This window comes from Acanthaster planci, linkage group LG07 (genome assembly GCF_054643075.1).
Source record: "Acanthaster planci isolate LZ-2023a linkage group LG07, COTS_SCS, whole genome shotgun sequence".
Taxonomy (NCBI): domain Eukaryota; kingdom Metazoa; phylum Echinodermata; class Asteroidea; order Valvatida; family Acanthasteridae; genus Acanthaster; species Acanthaster planci.
The window spans coordinates 7471825-7489296 of NC_141783.1; the positions used below are offsets into that span (position 1 = coordinate 7471825).

The 17472-nt window shown below is 42.8% G+C and overlaps 1 protein-coding gene across 2 annotated transcripts in view; it reads right to left on the bottom strand.

Annotated features, from left to right (window-relative positions):
* The window catches only part of LOC110989659 (polycystin-1-like), a 61136-nt gene that overhangs the window by 27592 nt on the left and 16072 nt on the right, over nt 1-17472 (bottom strand). For both annotated transcript variants that reach the window (XM_087139356.1, XM_087139357.1), the window contains 14 exons: nt 16488-16670; nt 15727-15956; nt 14320-14473; nt 13477-13565; nt 12079-12996; nt 10642-10786; nt 9793-9961; nt 8938-9122; nt 5775-6032; nt 5475-5644; nt 3583-3745; nt 3096-3133; nt 2363-2428; nt 108-233 (listed from right to left, as the gene is read on the bottom strand). In XM_087139356.1, coding sequence (XP_086995482.1) covers nt 108-233; nt 2363-2428; nt 3096-3133; nt 3583-3745; nt 5475-5644; nt 5775-6032; nt 8938-9122; nt 9793-9961; nt 10642-10786; nt 12079-12996; nt 13477-13565; nt 14320-14473; nt 15727-15956; nt 16488-16670 — 2894 coding nt within the window. The remainder of the gene's footprint in view (nt 1-107; nt 234-2362; nt 2429-3095; nt 3134-3582; nt 3746-5474; nt 5645-5774; nt 6033-8937; nt 9123-9792; nt 9962-10641; nt 10787-12078; nt 12997-13476; nt 13566-14319; nt 14474-15726; nt 15957-16487; nt 16671-17472) is intronic.

Consider the following 17472-nt stretch of genomic DNA (forward strand, 5'->3'; position numbering starts at 1 on the left):
TTTCATTGGAATTTTCTGCCGTTTTTCATTAGAAAGAGCATGCACAGGTGAAATTTCAGGTGAGAATTAAAAATTGTAGTCCCACAGCAAACTGAGCATGCACTTACCAGGGCATCGTGGGATAGTTCATCAGTTGCTTCAGTCAGTACTGTTGCAGCCGTTGCACTGTACAGCACATCACCCAGCGAGTCTAGACTTGTCTCAGTCTGCAATTCAGCCATATTCTTTCTCCACTACAAATTACACAGAAAATAAAAATACAATGGATATTGATTTACATGTATGGTTAAAAAAAAACCTTTCTGACAGTGTAGTTGGCGGAGCTTTTCTTTGTAAGAGACTTCTGCATCTTTGTCCATTTCTAAACTTCTTCATCGGTAACCTCCCCTAGATAAACTGCATTATGTTGCACATCTATACAGACACCGCCCCCCAGAAATGAAGAGTTCACATTTCTCAAAAGTGAAACCCCCCCAAAAAAGAATCTTAATGGCATTTTTTCTAGTTTTGTGTTATTACAGAAAGCATGAACTCTTCTTCATTGTGATAAATCCATAACTGTGACACCAATAATCACTGTGTGGGTGGAAGTGTTGGTTTATAGTTCCAATCATTTCTGATCATTTTATGCATATGTTATCCAGGCACTTCCCAGCAACACATCCACCATGTACAGGGACTGTACGGTTTTTCAATGGTTCCATGCCAGGTGAAAGGAATGGCCACCGAGTACCAACGCAAATGCAAGGGGTGTATTAGTTCAACATTTGCCAGTTAAGTCAAATGGGCTGTTCAGAAGCTAAGGAGTCATCTCAAATCTCGTCCGGGATAAGTTGGGGGAAAACTGCGGTAGAGTGTTGCGGTGGAATGTTGAAGGCTGCTGAGATTTTCCCCACAATCTCCCCGCAATGAAGCTATCAGTATTTGTGTACACATCCTCAGCCCCCCCTCCCCCTCTGCGGTTTTGGCCAGGCAGGGCACTCAAGGACACCTGTGGTTCTGTTGACGGACGAGCCACAGGCAAAGACTGCAAATCTAAGAATTGCTCACTCCCTACACAGTTTCATGAAACTGCTCTGTCTGTATCACTTGAAATAAATATATTTTGACCCTTTTAAAGAACTCAAAGCTTATTTTTTATCTGGCTGAAAAGCTTTGGTACTACTTCAGGCTCTTATAACTTTATCTGCATTCAATCTGGCGATATTACTGGATAAAAGGTCATGAACAATATGCCCTGTAATTTGTATCTCAAACAATCTCGATATCTTTTTATGAGGAAAAGAAATTTTGGCATAATATAAGGAAGGTTGAGTAGAGAATGTTGATGTCAAATTCTGATCAGACAATTCTGGAACCTTTCAAAAAGTTAAAGTGAATAGTGCATGATGATCTTGGACAGAATTATGGAAACCATTTAGGTCAAACTTAATATGCTACCTTAATAATAGAGGTACATGTATTAAACAAGGAAAATAACTTGTAAATAAATATACTTGAAAATGAAGTTATTTTGTGCTGGTGAATTAAATCAACCGTGTGATATAACTTTCCACAAATTTCGAAACCTTGCATTTTTGATCAACAAATGACTTCAGAACTGAATGGGTATAATCACAGAGGTAGAACAAGGGGCAGAGATAACACACTTATTCATTTGCCAAGTTAGTGTAACAAATTTATATAATAAGAGGAAATAACAAAGTCTGTAATTTCCCCCCCCAAAAAAACTATCTGACTCAGTCTTCAACACTGAAGGCATGACCGCAGAGAAAGTCAGTGTGTTCAGTGATCCAAGGTCAGTTTCTAGAAACCACAAACCACTTAACTACTGACCACCTGTTACAAGCCCACTGATAATGTAAACAGTCCTTCACAGTAAGTGACCTACTAATGCAAAATTCCTCCACAAGTTCCCCCCAATAAATGCACAGCTACTTGCGGGGAAATTGTGGGGAAAGGATTCAGTTTCCCCACAATTTTCCCACAACTTATCCCGGACGAGATTTGAGATGACTCCTAAGGGCTATTAGCCCCGAGCGCAACCAAGAAAGGGCACAATTTTCCTAGCAACAGTCTCCTTTGGTAGGAACTGAGCTTCGCTGGTTCACATACGACTATGAAATGCGTGCATTGCAGTCGTGTAGCTACCAACACAATTGAACACTCCTGACCAACATGGCTCTTTTTAACCAGTGAAGGGGTGCTTCTGTTCAAGGCGGCTACAACGACGACATAAAACAAGCTCTAGGTGACTTACGTCAGATTTTGTTGTGTCTTGGCCTGCTCGCAAAGTTTTCAAATACCTTTCTGTATTGGAATGGCGCTATCGTGCCATTTGCATTCCTCAAGGCTGACTTACATATGCTCGTTTGGTCCGTCCAGCTTCGTAAAGTCTTGTGTCCATGACATTTTCGGCTGGTGACTCCTGAGAAAAATAATGATGTATTTCACTTATTACCCTCAAATTCCACGGAATGCATGCTCAGATGCATTATTCAATGAAGACACAGTAAGCTTTTAATGTAGTCCAGCTAACAGCACATAAAGGTACCTCGAGCAGCCGCTAAATCACCCACATCTGCCTACATAGCACAGCCAGAGATCCTAAATGTTGAATTTTTTTTGTAGAGGGAGGGAAAAACCAGAAAACCTGGAGAAGAACCTTCGTGGCACAGGAGAGAACCAACGAATAGCTCAAATCAGTCAAGGCCTGGGCTGAAATTGAACCCAGGATCACAATGGTGGGTGGGGGGCAAATTTCCGCAAATTTCAATGCAAAGTTTTGCATTTGTTTCACTTTTGCATTGAAGCACAGCATCAAATCCATTTCATCTTCAGTGAAATTCTCCTGAATTAAGAGGTCTGAAACTTTTGCAAATTTGCAGTGCAATTATATAGTCTTATATCAGAAACTAGCATTTTTGGTCACTTCTGCACTGAACAGGTTTTTAGTCAGTATGCTTTCATCAAAGCAACATGTAGTTCTTATTTTTTAAATAAGTCCATGAAAATGAAAATATGAAAGTGACAAATTGAATGAGAGTAAAGTTAACCTTTGCCTATTTGACAATCATCAAGAACTTGCGTATTACCTCCTCCGATGTGGCATTAGATGCATTAAAAGCCCGCACTAAGGAGAAAAACAAGAGAACATTTTAAACGTAAAGATAAGTACATGTTTGGTCAGGTTCACTTATATTTCCAAATAGGTCACTTGGGAGACATTTTGTGGTAAATTTTTCAGCATTAGGGAGACATCGGTCATTAGGGAGACATTTCAATGTCTCCCTAATGCTCCAACTACCAAAAGGAGGGACATTTTTATAGTCTACATTTTGAGAGATGATAGATTAGGGTCTGAAAGGAAAACATGCAAAGTTTGGTTAAGATCGGATTTGGGAATATTGAATATGGGATGATGAAAAATTTTGTGCACGTTCCTATGGGAATGTCTCCCAAGTGACCCATTTCCGGTAATTATTATTTTTATATGATCATGCAATTTTCCAAAACTGAACTCACAGAAGTGAAACCAGTCACAGCCAAGTGATTTGGACACTGGTGTGTACAGCAGCTCACCTTCGACAGAGCGAATGTCATTCAGCCTGGACGACTCGGTCAGGATGACGTTATTGATGGCTCGGGAGTTCCCTTCAGCGGCCAAAGTCTTGAACCGCCTTTCGGCGTTCACCGTGTTCTCCTCCGACAAGAATTCCGAGGTGCTGATGTTACTTGGTCGTACCTTGAAGACAGAAAGGGATTGTGGGGTGGTGGGAGTTATTAACTTTTGATATATACTGATAATTCACTTCTTATAGCTCTAACCTCACAGCGTATTATGATGCACACAGTACATGACAATATCTGCCATTTAAACGCAACAATATTTTACCACAACCCCTGCTCATTGGGCTTATAACACCTGAACATTACTGAGACCATCTCAATTCCCTAGTGAGTACACTAGCCCAATGCTGCCATTCCAAGCGCAGATAGCTCAACCCAATCATTTTATCTACTCTTACCAATTATTATAATACAGCTGGTTCAACTCCAAACAATATGAAAGTAACACCCAGGTCTCATCAAAGGCGAGTGATGGTAAAGGCCTATTATGGGCCTCGAGCTGGACCAAGAGAGTTTGCTATTTTCTTAGCAATGGAGGCTCCTTAAGTCGGAGCTAAACTTCGCCGGTTCAAGAACAACTAGAAAATGCATGCGTCATGGTTGCATCACTACCAAGAAACTGAACACTCCCGACGAACACGGCTCTTTTCAACTGATGAGGGGGTGCTTCTGCTAGAGGTGGATACAAGAAGTGTTCGCCAAGCTCGAAATTCTACACTCCGTGGGGACTAGTAAAATGACTGAATGGGGAGAGGAAGGTGGGCAAAGCCTCAACACAGGTACAGTATAGGGCCATTTCCTGTTAGTTTAAGTTGTGCTCGTTTCTAGGCATTTCAGAGGTAGTTTATTAATTGACTTTTTGGTCATAAAAATTGAAAGCAGTTTCATGCATTCATAAACGGCCTCGTTCATCCAAAAATTGTTGTGCAAGATGAAATATTCCAGAATGTGAAGAAAGATACTCATTTCTGGCAACAGTAACGAAGGCAAGCATTGAACCCTTAAAAAGCTGTTTATGTTCGATTTTTGAGCCCACACTACACACACTTACATCACACATCATGAGAAAGCTTGTGTAATTTTATATTAGGTATGATGTACCGTACAGCTCTGATATTGGACTGAATGAGATATAGGGACAAATCTTCCATTTTAGTCCAAAGCAAAGATCGTATAGTGCCGAAGGCGCAAGATGGATAACTCTGCCCAAAAGGTGTAATTACCATGGGTGCCATTTGAGCAAGCGATACGCCTGCATGGTTTGCAGTAATGCTTTGGCGCAGGCTCACTAGGTGCACGTGCCTGCCGCGGCGCATGCGCCTATGCAGTAATGTGCATTGCGCAGGCGTATCGCTTGCTCAACTTCCTATGCAATTACAACATTTTACATGTATTCCCGGTGAAGTTCTCCATCTTGCGCCGCTATGCGGCGCTATACGATCTTTGGTCCAAAGTATTAATATCTATGACAGAAGAAGCATCTACGGAAACAAGGTTTGGACCAAACTGGTCCTCACTGTTCTATAATAATCACAATCACCATTCTCAGCTAGCATAATGCACGGTAACGATGGGCAATATTGAATGAAAATATGCAGTTCTTGAATAGTGTTTCTGGGGAATGTGACAAGAAAGTAAACCTGTGTTGGTTACTGCAACTAGGCCTGTTTTATGAGCTAAATAAATGGGCAAATGGTTGTAAGATCACTCACTTTCACGGTAACTTTGGCGTGAAGCTGCAAAGGTTCACCGAGCCCATTTAGCAATTCGGGCCCTTTTCATCAAAGTAGTCATTTTGGGTCAAAGATATATTTTTCAATGGATGCCATTGGAAGTTTACTCACTCTAATTGAACCGATGTTGTGAATGGTCGTCGCACCTAAAATGTCGTCAATCTGCACTCCAAACTTCACTATGTAGTTATCCTCTGCCTTGCCTAATGGTGGGAAGAACCGCACACCTGGCAGATTGCCAAATCCCACCACTTTGTTCACGGTATTGCTGTCTGCTTGTACTGCAGTTGAAAAGAATTTTTGTCCTGTCGATGGCATATATTTGCATCAAGTTCTAAAATGTGTCTTGACTTTGAATAATGAAATCAAGAACGAAGTTAACTGTCACTGAAAAAATTGTTTGACTCTTACCAAAGAACTCGTAGTTGGCAATGCCATGTTCATCCTCCCAATCAGAACATACGATATCCACCATATTACCAACCGTGACCTCTGATGGGGTGATTGTGCAGACACCGCCCTCTGGAGGCTTGTTGAGAACAACGCGCGTGTGTGCTTTCCCACTCTGACCCAATTTGTTGGTGACGTAGAGGGTGAACAGGTAGGTGTATACATCAGGGAGTATGGTGAAGACATCCTTGTTAATGTACAGGGAATCCGTCAAGACACCTGCGAAGAAATCAATTCTCTTGCTATTTTCAAAAGGCATGTCTTTATGGAGCAGATAACTGCAATGGACATTTTTCAAAGACCAGTGTGTGCGAGATCGGCATTCAGACAGCACTAGCTCAAAATGAATCGCATCATAGGTCATTGGAGAACATCGACCAATGCACGTACATCAAATCAGCCCAATCAGGGCATGCGTACACAGACTACCCCCAGCATGACTGTGACATCAGGTGCTTTATTCTCCAATGACCTTGCCCGTTTCAGCAATGCAGAACTAGGTGGTTGGTCTTTACCTACAAATCTTGGTTCATCAAGCATGAAATTCATTCAAAGCCTGGACTTAATTAATTTCCAACATATTGGCTCTTTGCTGGGAGCAGCCGAGCAGCAAATCCTGCTTGGCAGATTTATATCATAAATAATGGAACAATAATAATGGAAAGCACTTTAATCTAAGTTAGTTAAAAGTTAGTTATTTCATTATTAGTATTTTTTATCCAAAGCAAAAACTTAGCTGAGTACAAGTCACAAGTATCATACACACCGTGATGTTTTGAACATAAACCAAGTTTGCTTAGCAAATATTTTCTTTGCTTCGCAGATCTATGAAATTGATCTCTGGTATGCAATGATAGCACATCTATACAGACCAGTGTAGTTGTACTAAGTTCTCTACCAAATACTGATACGGTCAAGAGGGAAAAAGGCTAAAAAAATCAGCATTGGACTGTAAATGCAAAGAGGTAAGAATGCAAAATGATTTCATGAAATAAATACTGTTTAATGAAAATTTTATTTTTAGGACAAAAGCACTCAAAAAGTCCCGGAGTACTTAAAACTTAATTTTTTACACAACTGAGAAAGTCTGACATCTTAAGTTTCTTTTGATATCTTACATTTGCGCATTCACCATTAAATGTTCACTTTCTCTAGCCTTGCTCCGCCCTAATCAGTTCAATAGTTGGAAGTTAACTTGGAACACACCCGGTTCACACGCAAAGACTGCATTTTCCGACAGAGACCAGTCACAGGTGCTCAGCTGCTCTCACATTAAGGCAGCTTACCAAGTAGTCCTTACCGTTCTTAAGCGTACAGTCCGCGTTCTTGCCGGTAAGTTAGGCGTCACCAAGGACAGAGGAATGTCGCGGAGCGCACAACCGCGTGCACTCGGGCATATCATAGCAAGCTTGTGTGGGCCCTATTGCCTGCTTGACCAGTGTATTATACATAAACATGAGACGGGAAGCCTAATCTGAATACGGCATTCTGTTTGCTGACTAAACATACTCCAAATAACCTTTTACTTTGAGGTTTGTATGTCTTTTTTATTGACGATGACCGTTGGCACTCAAAATGCTGAAGTATTTTTTGCGTCGTAATAAATATATAATTTTGTCCCTTGTCATGATGTGATATAGATGTGAACAAGTTAAAGAATGAATTTACAAAAGAAAACGAAACGATTCAAGACGCCGCTTATCCCTGTCATTAAGAATGTGAACGATCGAGACCGTCTTTACATTGCCATTGTTGACAGGTCTCAAAAGAAGCCAACTGTGACACTGGACTTGCTGCACCCCAGTTGTTGAATAGCTAATTATCATCTCATCACACTCAAAACACCCCTACAGAAATCTACAGAAAGCTTGTTTTGTCAGTGTTTCCTTCAAGTTTCCTATGAGAGGGACAGTTATGTTTCACCAGTAACAGTTCTGATAATATATCTCATGTTGACCGTGTATAATTTTCCTTGTAAATTACCAGCTTTTTGTAAGTGGGAAACGTATTAGTTTCCCAAGATTAACCACATGCTGCTGGGTGGTTTGAAAAATGCAGTGCACATACAGGCGAATTTCAAGATTTTCAGTTTTCAAAAAACTTTAAAAATTCATGATTTCAATTAATGGGCGTTTACACCCACATGAATTCCTGTCTGATGGCCACTGTAGCCTGACAGATAACATCTATTGACGCCCGAGTATTTCAGCCAGGCCTGCAGCTTGTAAAAAGAGCCCAGATTGTGCGGTGTTATATAACTTTCTTTTGTTTATGAAACTGGCACAGTGTGCTGCTGACCTCTTTTCAATAGGGGCCAGATTAGCGTGCAGCGGTGCTGTGTGGCTCATCACTGCAGTGGTGGAGCGCTTTTATCCGCGGTGGTAATCCGCTTGCACTTAATACCCAAAACCGTGCTATACTGTTTCAAAACAAGATTGGATTATCTCCACTATTGAGAGTGAAAAAATGTCAGTAATGCTCAGCAGCTCAGTCTTTTGTGCCAAGCACGGTCTTTTGTTACAAGGCCCAGCTCATTATTTGGATGGACTTTAAATTCTTGGTTTACACAATCATTGAGGTGTCACTTCATGAATTTCAGGGTCAATACATATTTTAACTGATATGTTCTTCCTTATATATTATTAGTTTTTGTGTTGTTGAGTCATGGAGGAAGAAAAACAGATGCGTACAGACGTATGATAGATTGAGTTAATGATTGAATGAAAATGAATGCGACCAATAAGGGGATGGGAAGGGGAAATTGGTCTTGGTATAAATCTTGACTCATGAACAGTTCCAATGATCTGATTGACTTACTGCATTTGGAATAGTTTGAACGTTAAATTAGGATGAAATTTGAGATTTGAGCTCGCGAATTCCAGCTGACTTATCGCATGCTGCATACTTGGGACCAATTGGTAAGCTGCCTAAATGCCCATGAACCAGTGTGTGCACAAAGTGAGCTCCCAACAAACAACCAAATGGTTACACAAAACGTGCTCTCTCTTGTGACCGCTCGGAGCAGATATAGATAGATCGTGTTCAAACATCCTTGGGTATGAAGGGGTTTCATAGAAGTTTTGGAAGAGGTCTACTACAGTTTTTGTCCATGCTTATTGGTTACCAGTCGCATGCTGTTCCCAGTTGGTGACCGGCTGTACCGCATTGCTTTCATTGAAGTAGTCCATGTCCCACCGGTAGACGGCATCGTCACACCCAGTCTCGCAGCTGGCGCGCAGTCGGAAGTCGTCGGTCGGGTTGACCACCAGGGATGCATAGGCCGACTCAAACAATGTTCCTCCGCTACAACTGCAGGGTGAACGAAGCCGAAATCAGGGGCAATTAAAGAGGTCTCTGGCTCCCTACACTCCCTACCATAACTTCCATTTCCCCTTCCTGTAGTAACTGTGACCAGTACCCTTGTTTGCCATGCCTTGCCAACGAGGCATATCATCACTTTTAGTGTTGAACAGACAACAGAACGACATATTTGGCATGATTAAAATCATCTGCCTTCACAATTCCCCATTTCTACATCATTCTCTAGTGAATATATCAATGCAACAACACAAGTCTCTGTTAAGGCAGCAAGCAATAAAGGATGTTTCATTTTGAGCGACAAAAAAATCCAACACTGTGGTTCCTATGGGACTTTTAACACTGCGAGAGCAGGAACCTTGCCATAAACGAATAACAAACAGCTGTATTTAGAAACCTGAGTTATTTTTCACACTGAGATAGGCCATTCTGACTCGTCACATCTTTGATTCTTCCTGTGGGCTACTATTCTCTACTATTTGGGGTACAGCAGCTACTTAAATCTAATGAACCTGTAACTCTGCTTGGCCTCTAAAAGCAGTCAGGTTGAAATGGCTCACTGTTCTCCTTATGGAAATCATGAAAAAGCCACAAATTTGATAACATCCATGTGATCAGGCTGAGAGTAGATCAGTAAAACTTTGCACGATTCCAGTGGTACCTGATGGAGGCCTGTGGTGGGTTGCCAGGCTTCACGGTGAAGTAGATGGAGGCATTTGCACGCCTGGGCCCCTTGGTGACGATGACCATGATCTCGTAGGCCATGTTGGGCAAGGTGTGGGTGGTGTCCAGGTCGAGCACGTCATCCTCATAGTCTAAGAGACCACTTCCTGCACAGGATGCGCGACAAGGAGAGCCAAAGTTAGACTCGCGGCCTTGCACCACGGGACCTAAGCGTCAGTGGTCGTAGACTCCCTACGACACAATAAGGATCGGCACCAGTTTGATAGCACTGAAGAATTAACGTGCAGAAGCTGCCATCAATTTGGCTACTGCTTGTCTCATGTTTGAACGTACCTTCATCCTTCAAAAGTAATCCTGGGTAATTTAATTGAATTTGATTTAGTTTAACAGTAACCTGAAATTTATAGGCTCATTTTATCTCATCCTCCTACAATGCTGAATATCAGGCCATGCTCACAATCCAATAAATTGAATAAAAAAAAGGAGCCGCCGGTCCATTGAAAAAAAACACCGTTGCTCATTTACCTAATTGTGTCACAAATGAACTATTCTTTTTGTATAAAAACAAAAGTCTGTTAACAGTAGCATTATCACACGGAGGCGCATCCCCCCAGCAGAGGGCTATGCTCCACCCCTCCAACTTGAACTTTTGGAAATGTACCAAACCTATATACAAGCAGCAGTTCACTGGCTTTTGGTGTTCCTTCCCCTTCAATAACTGCATCAACCCTCTAGATGCCCCTCTAGAAATTTCACCCCAGTTATGCCACCGTCTGTCTAGCTTTTTCTTTTGAAATGACCTCACTTCTTTTGTTTAAATCCTGACCTGTCCCAAAGCAGCCTCCATCCTCTGTATCTCCTGAATTCGGAACACCCACTGGAATCTTGTAACTCTTGTCAATTTCTCTCTGGTCGTCCAGTTTCCATGGCTCGTAGAAACGTCGACAAAAATACTCAATACTGGTAAAATTCTGTTGATTTGAAAAAAAAAACAGATTGCTGATTCCAAGACTTGTATTCATTTTGTAGCAACCTTCTGAAAAGTCCTTGAGAAAAGTACACTTAAGCAATGAGAAACAATAGTGCAACAGTAGTCTACAATTCTTCATTTATGTATGTAGTCTCATGAGACCAATGATTTGTTGATGTGCCCATATGGGTCATTCAATGAAGTTGGGGCACAGTTTGTTATGGCGTCCCTTGTTACATCGGTAACTTTTATTGCCCATTATTTTCACATTACAACAGATGAAGTCATTATTATTCGGCAAAGATGAAGCACACCGCTACGAGAACCTAGCAAGATTTAGAACAATGTCAATTTAGAGTCCACATGCAGGAAAAAAAAGATGTTTATTTTCACTGATGTAATAAACAAGGGACGCCGTCACAAACTGTGCCCGAACTTCGTGGAATGACCCATATGGTAATACACAGCTCACAATCCCAACGAAACCCAAGGTACTCAGGAATTACATCACTGCGTAAGCTTATGAATTTGAAAGCCTGGGGTAAATACTGTAGGTAACCCCCACAAACTGTTGGACAAATTAGATTTTGACCCCACCTCATGGCAATTAGGGCAGAAATCAGCAGCACCAAGGGACCACAATACGCTCGCAGAGCTCCAAATGCATCCTGCTGTCAACAGCAACTACTAGCCTTGTTTATTGCTACATCAATGAAGAGCTACTGCTCTGTTTACTGCAAGATTTCAAACCGAATGGACTCAGTCCATTAACTTCTTGTCGGAAACAAAGTCGGGTATTAAAGCAAGATCTGGGTGACTATTTACGCCAGGACTTGGGTACATGTGTAATGGCAGTTTTGGAATTCCAAATTCATTTGTGGTTACTTGCTCCAGGGAACCAGGGGCAGATGGGGGAAGGGGCTGAAGAGTGTGGCCCCTACCAAAAAAAACAGAGCCAATAATTGGGGCTGGGGGGGGCGATGAGAGAATGGCAACTTCTTGGTCTCTTTCATTTTTCCTCCTCCAAGAAGCCTCACTCCTCAGAGGGGCCATCAAAAAGATGCCCCCCCCCAAATCTGCACCCTTAAATTTGATTCATCCTTGCTTTGAACTCAATGTTCCTGCTTTGTGAGGCGCAACTACTTATTCCTGTGAGATTTAGACACATTTCAAGCCCTATACAGCAGTGTAAGGAAAGCTACATGTACCACCATTCTTTGTTAGTTACAGCATGCATCCAATGTCTCATAGACCAAGGTGACAACTTTGGGGAAAATTTAAGCATCAATTCACCTGATCAGTGACATCGTCTGGCAGGTCTGGGTCACGTGACAGCACGCCTGGCTGCAGTCGAATGGCCAGACCATGACCTATGACCTTGGAAGTTGTCTGACCCTCGATGATCTGAACTATAAGGGGTGAGGACCGTATCTGGACGAATTCATTGGCGAATGCGACGTAGTCGATGTCTTCGGGCGTATCCCGGTCCATGTGGACAGTGTACTTGAACTTCCAGGTACCCAGGGGGATGGTCCACGGGGGAATGTTGATTTCAGCTGTATGGGCATCCGGCAGGTAGAACCTGTGCGTTGGAGGGAGACCGGTCAATCTGGTGGCGGTACCAGGGATGGCCAGGCCAGTTTGTGGATCCACCTTCTCCAACTCCCAGACCTTCTGGTTCTCATAGGACTGGCACTCAACGCTGGTCACGCCCTGAATCTGCAAGTACTCATTGAAGTGCGCAACCCGGGGCCCACGCCAGTCCGGGTGGCTGTCACGGATGAAGAGTCGTGGGGAGTTGCAGCTGAAGTCGGACACGGCAAAGAAGAGCGTGGCACTGGCGTCCGACACCCGGTTGAAGCCCGAGGCGATCAGGCGGAAGGAGCCCAGTGACGTGTACACGTGAGTGACGCGGAAGCTGTTGGTGAGTGGGTGCACGTAGGTGGCTGAGGGGTAATTGGCATGATTCTCGCAGGTGGGCCGATCGCCGAATATTTCTTGGGTGGCGTCGTCGTAATCAATTACAAGGCAGGACCTTGTCCCAAGACTGGCCACCGTGACGTCAAAGTCCTTGGTCTCGTTCAGCGTGGTGGCTTGCACCTCTGACACCATGATGCCATCAATGTTCTCCTCAAGCATTACAGTTACTGTGCTCGAGGACACTCCTGGCAAATCATTACTGGCATCGATGGTCACCACGTACGTCCCAGCCTGAGGGAGGAAAAGAAGCACAAGAATAGGAAATCACAATAAAGGGAAAAAAGATGCAAGAATGGTTGTTTTTTGAGCAGTTCATTAACCCTCCTATGCTAAAGTCACTCTTTGGGTCACTTGGTAAACACCTCAAAGAAGCACAGCTGTGTTGTGTTGTGCACTGCACCAACATGCAAGAGAGTGACCTTGGGCACTTGTGCATATTTGTGCTGTAAAACTAAAGGAGGGTAAATACTATACTCGCATCCATGCGGTCACAGATGAATGAGCATCCCTGACAGCATGAAAAAAGTGAATACTAGTTTTTCTTTTCAAGTTGGACTGATTCCATGATAAAATAAGCCATCTAACAAAAAATACACTGTCGCTGTAGACTGTCTATTGAAAGGGGATTACCCCGCTCCCCATGAGGTCATAGTCCCCAAGCAGACTTGACAGTACTAAAAAGGAATCTTGAACTGTCCAGTCCATGCTTACTGCATTGTAGTGATAGGGTATCGTCTCTCCAGTCACTGTATCCAGAGGGGTTGTGTCTCCATAGTTGATGGTGTAACTCATGCGAGTGCCTGGAAATAACAACACAAAGATTACAGTCAACTGTAACAGTAACTAAGGGCGGAAGTCCCGGGGGGGACAGGGGGATATGTCCCCCCCCATGAATTTGGTATGGGGGGGACACCACGTCAAGCATGTCAAGCATGAAAGAAAACAAAAAATTCAAGCGTTAACAAAATCTCAGGCAGCTTGTAAAACATCAAATAATAAATACCGCTGCTACATAGCTTGGAAAAATATGACGCTCTTAAATTAATGGGACATGTGTACATTTTGAGATACACCTGACATCATCCAGAAGTTACATATTTCTGCAAATGTTGGCCAACCACTCGACATAATACAACATCTGAATAAACTGTTAATCACATGTCATAGACTTTTATTTGGTACATTCAACAGTGGGTCCGTTAAACGACGATATACTGTGTTAAATATAACATTGAACAGGCATAGCCGCTGCTCTTCACACAGGCAAAGAATGCCACACAAAGCACAGGGTAGGTGCAATTGTGGCTCTTCTTACAAACAGACAAAATTTTCGGCTGCGACTCGGAACCTGAAAACTTTGTCCCACATTTTTACGGCAAGATGATGAAGTAAAGCGGCAAATTGTACATGGCAGGAATTTATTTCAGGCTTTGAATGACACAATCTGTGAATGTTTCACTTTCGTGCAATGGAAAGAATTATTTCACAAGGTGACAGACTGAATGTTCCATTCCACACGTCAAACTACTGCATCATTATCCGAGAGATCTGTACCTGTAGTGAGCTTTGGCACCAGAACCACTGGGGAATCCAGTGGAAACACATTATGCAGGGGACCAAATCCCATCTTGATGGGGCCATCTAGAGGCAGCGGTGGCTGGTACATGGCCTCCACAAAGAAACCGGTGATGGGCTCTACCATGAAAATCTGACGGATGCATTAAAAAAAAGCAGGGATCTTACAATCGGCGAAAAGCATTGATACGTTAATTTCCCAGGGTGTACGTAAAATCATATTGAAATTGGAGGATTTGGAACTGTTAGGGTTAAGCGTACGAGAAAAAACCAGAGGCCCATGTGAAAGCTACAGTGTGCAACTTCAGCCATGCCTAGGATGTCTGCGACTAATGCAGCTTCACAATGAATGTTGACCAACTTGACCACAGACAATCAGTTTTTGGGATGACTCAAGTAGGACATCATTAAGGACCATTAGAAATGGTGCAGGCGCTGGATGCCTTTTGGAGCATGGAGAAACTGGTTGGTTGAATCACAAATTTGCATGGTAATTTGATTCCACACACTGTAAGCAACGTACATTTGACATCTATGTGCTCATGTACACACACATCAGTGCTGTATTTGAGTCCATCACAAATTCCTGCAAGTCCCTTTAAGTCCATCATCACAAAGTCATCCAGTCTTAAGCCAATTCACAAGCTATTCAAATAAACTGTGACAAAAAACATTCTTTTGTCATTTTTCACCATGTTACTCTTGATTGGTTCTGTGAAGGGACTTGTGACTGGCCTTTTGAAGGGACTTGTGACTGGCCTTTTGAAGTGACTTGTGACTGGCCCTGTGAAAAGGCTTGTGACTGGTCTTGTAAAGGGACTTGTGACTGGCCCTGTGAGGGGACTTGTTACTGGCCTTGTGAAAGGACTTGTGACTGGCCCTGTGAAGGGACTTGTGACTGGCCCCGTGAAAGGACTTGTAACTGGCCCTGTGAAGGGACTTGTGACTGGTCCCGTGAAAGGACTTGTGACTGACCCTGTGAAGGGACTTGTGACTGGCCTGGTGAAGGGACTTGTGACTGGCCTTGTAAAGAGACTTGTGACTGGCTTTGTGAAGGAATTTGTACAAGGACTTGTGATGGACTCGAATACAACACTGACACACATAGGTTTTTAAAATAACTGCACAAAATACCGACATAACCAACAATTTTTTTTCTGAGTCATATATGTATCTTGTAGGCTATCCACCTAATTTTACTGTGGTCACCAGCTTACCCAAAACAAAATTTTTTTATTTAGAAAAAGAAGCTCACCTCTCAGCATTTTGCAAGCTACCAATGATCTGCACAGTAACACTGGGTGAATTTTAGGGGCTGTTTTCTTTTGGGGATTTGCACAATGTCATGAAGTTCAAGAGGTGGCATAAAAAACAGATATTCATTACCTGTAGTGGGTAAGACTGTACGGATATCTTGTTGCTGATGGAAACCACGGCTTGGTACTCGCCGCTAAAGCGGACAGTTAGCGGGAACTGCTCACTTTGGCCATCAGCGTCGATGCTGAGTGGTGTCAGAGTGCTGTTCTCATAATACGTGATGCTGGAAGAGAACTGGGGAGCTGTGCCCAGGTCTTGGCCAATCGGCAGGTTAATGGTGACGGTAAAGGTGATGTCACCTGCCGTAGGGATTCAAACTCAAATTTGGACCAAAAAAGTAGTGGGTACAGGCCTACAGTCAGTCCCTACGGCAAAAAGGCTCGTAAAAACGTTGCTAATCCCACTCAGGTTGAAGTGCGCCCTCATTGGCAAGGAAGAGACAGGCTGGTGGGAGGTTTTTCAACAGGGCTCATGCATGCATGTGGTCCACACGCAAAGACAATTCACTGAACTGAAATCTGACGCCTACCCATGGTATGTTCCACACCTAATGCCCATGAACTTGAATGCGCAAGTGCTACATTCCCACCAAAAGACAGTCATTGCTATGTAAACTGACACCATCTCTTGTTCCTGCCTGTTGGCATGGAATGCCCGAGACTATTTGAAGAGTTTAGGGTTACAAAACAATCAACACGTTTTTATTTTTCGGAACAATTTCAATTCTCACCGCAACAACCATGGATTCACATTAGAGTTGCTGGCATTGCTCAAGCACTCACTCACTGCATGCAATGCGGCTTTTACTCTGCTGATTGCATTTAGTTTACCTGGATGTGGCCGTGGGGAATCTGAGGTGATCACGAAATGCTCCCGGATGATGGGATTCTGCACGTACATGATGACAGTGGCCGTTTCGTTGTTGGCAAAGTTACTGGCGGTAACGGCGAGGGTGAAGGTGCCATCCGTGTTGTACGTGTGACTCTGAATGTCCGCATCAGAGAAGTTCAAGGCTGGAGAGGACAGGTTTGAAATCAAACTCAGCAGCTATACAGACAAGTATTTCCCTGAGACAGATCCAATTTTTTTTTAGTACTTTCTAATATGTTCAACCTCCTTCTCGTCAGAAGTGTACACTCTAATCTCATATCAGACAGTATGGGCAAAAAATTAGGTTCTTCTGATACGGATATGGCAACTTTTAGCTAATAAATCCTTTTTTTTTGGAATGCAAGATTTTAGAAAAAGTAAAATAACAAGCCAAAATAGTGCATTCAACTTTAAATGTTCTTGGCCGATAACGAGGCAGCATCTACAGATGAAGAGTTAGAAAATTAGACCAAATTTACGAGATTGACTCAAAGGGCCACTTCAATGAATTTTCTTGGACACACTTTATCTGCACCATAGTGTCCATTTGGGGTTTGGTGTACTACAAAGTTCACTGTTTTGAACATTTATACATTATCCATGCTTTTCCAGACAACAGAGGGTGCTGTTTCTGTGATGTCGCTCAGGGCAGACACAAGTTGATGGTTTCCTTTGCAGTTCAAACTGTGAACTCCAAATTTGCTCCCTGAAACTATTTCTGGGAAGGGTTGCTTGTTGGCTCATTGCCATCCTTGTACTTACACAACAATGAATCATCAAGCGAAAAGGACATTCAGAATACCAAGATATCACCAATTCCAACATGTTTTGTTAATGAATCTGCAAAACGCTGAGTCGCTCTCCCTGGGATAGCAGAGTTTTGCTCATGAATATGAAAATTCCATCACCAAACAAACCTTTTAAAATAGCAAGACAACAAAATTG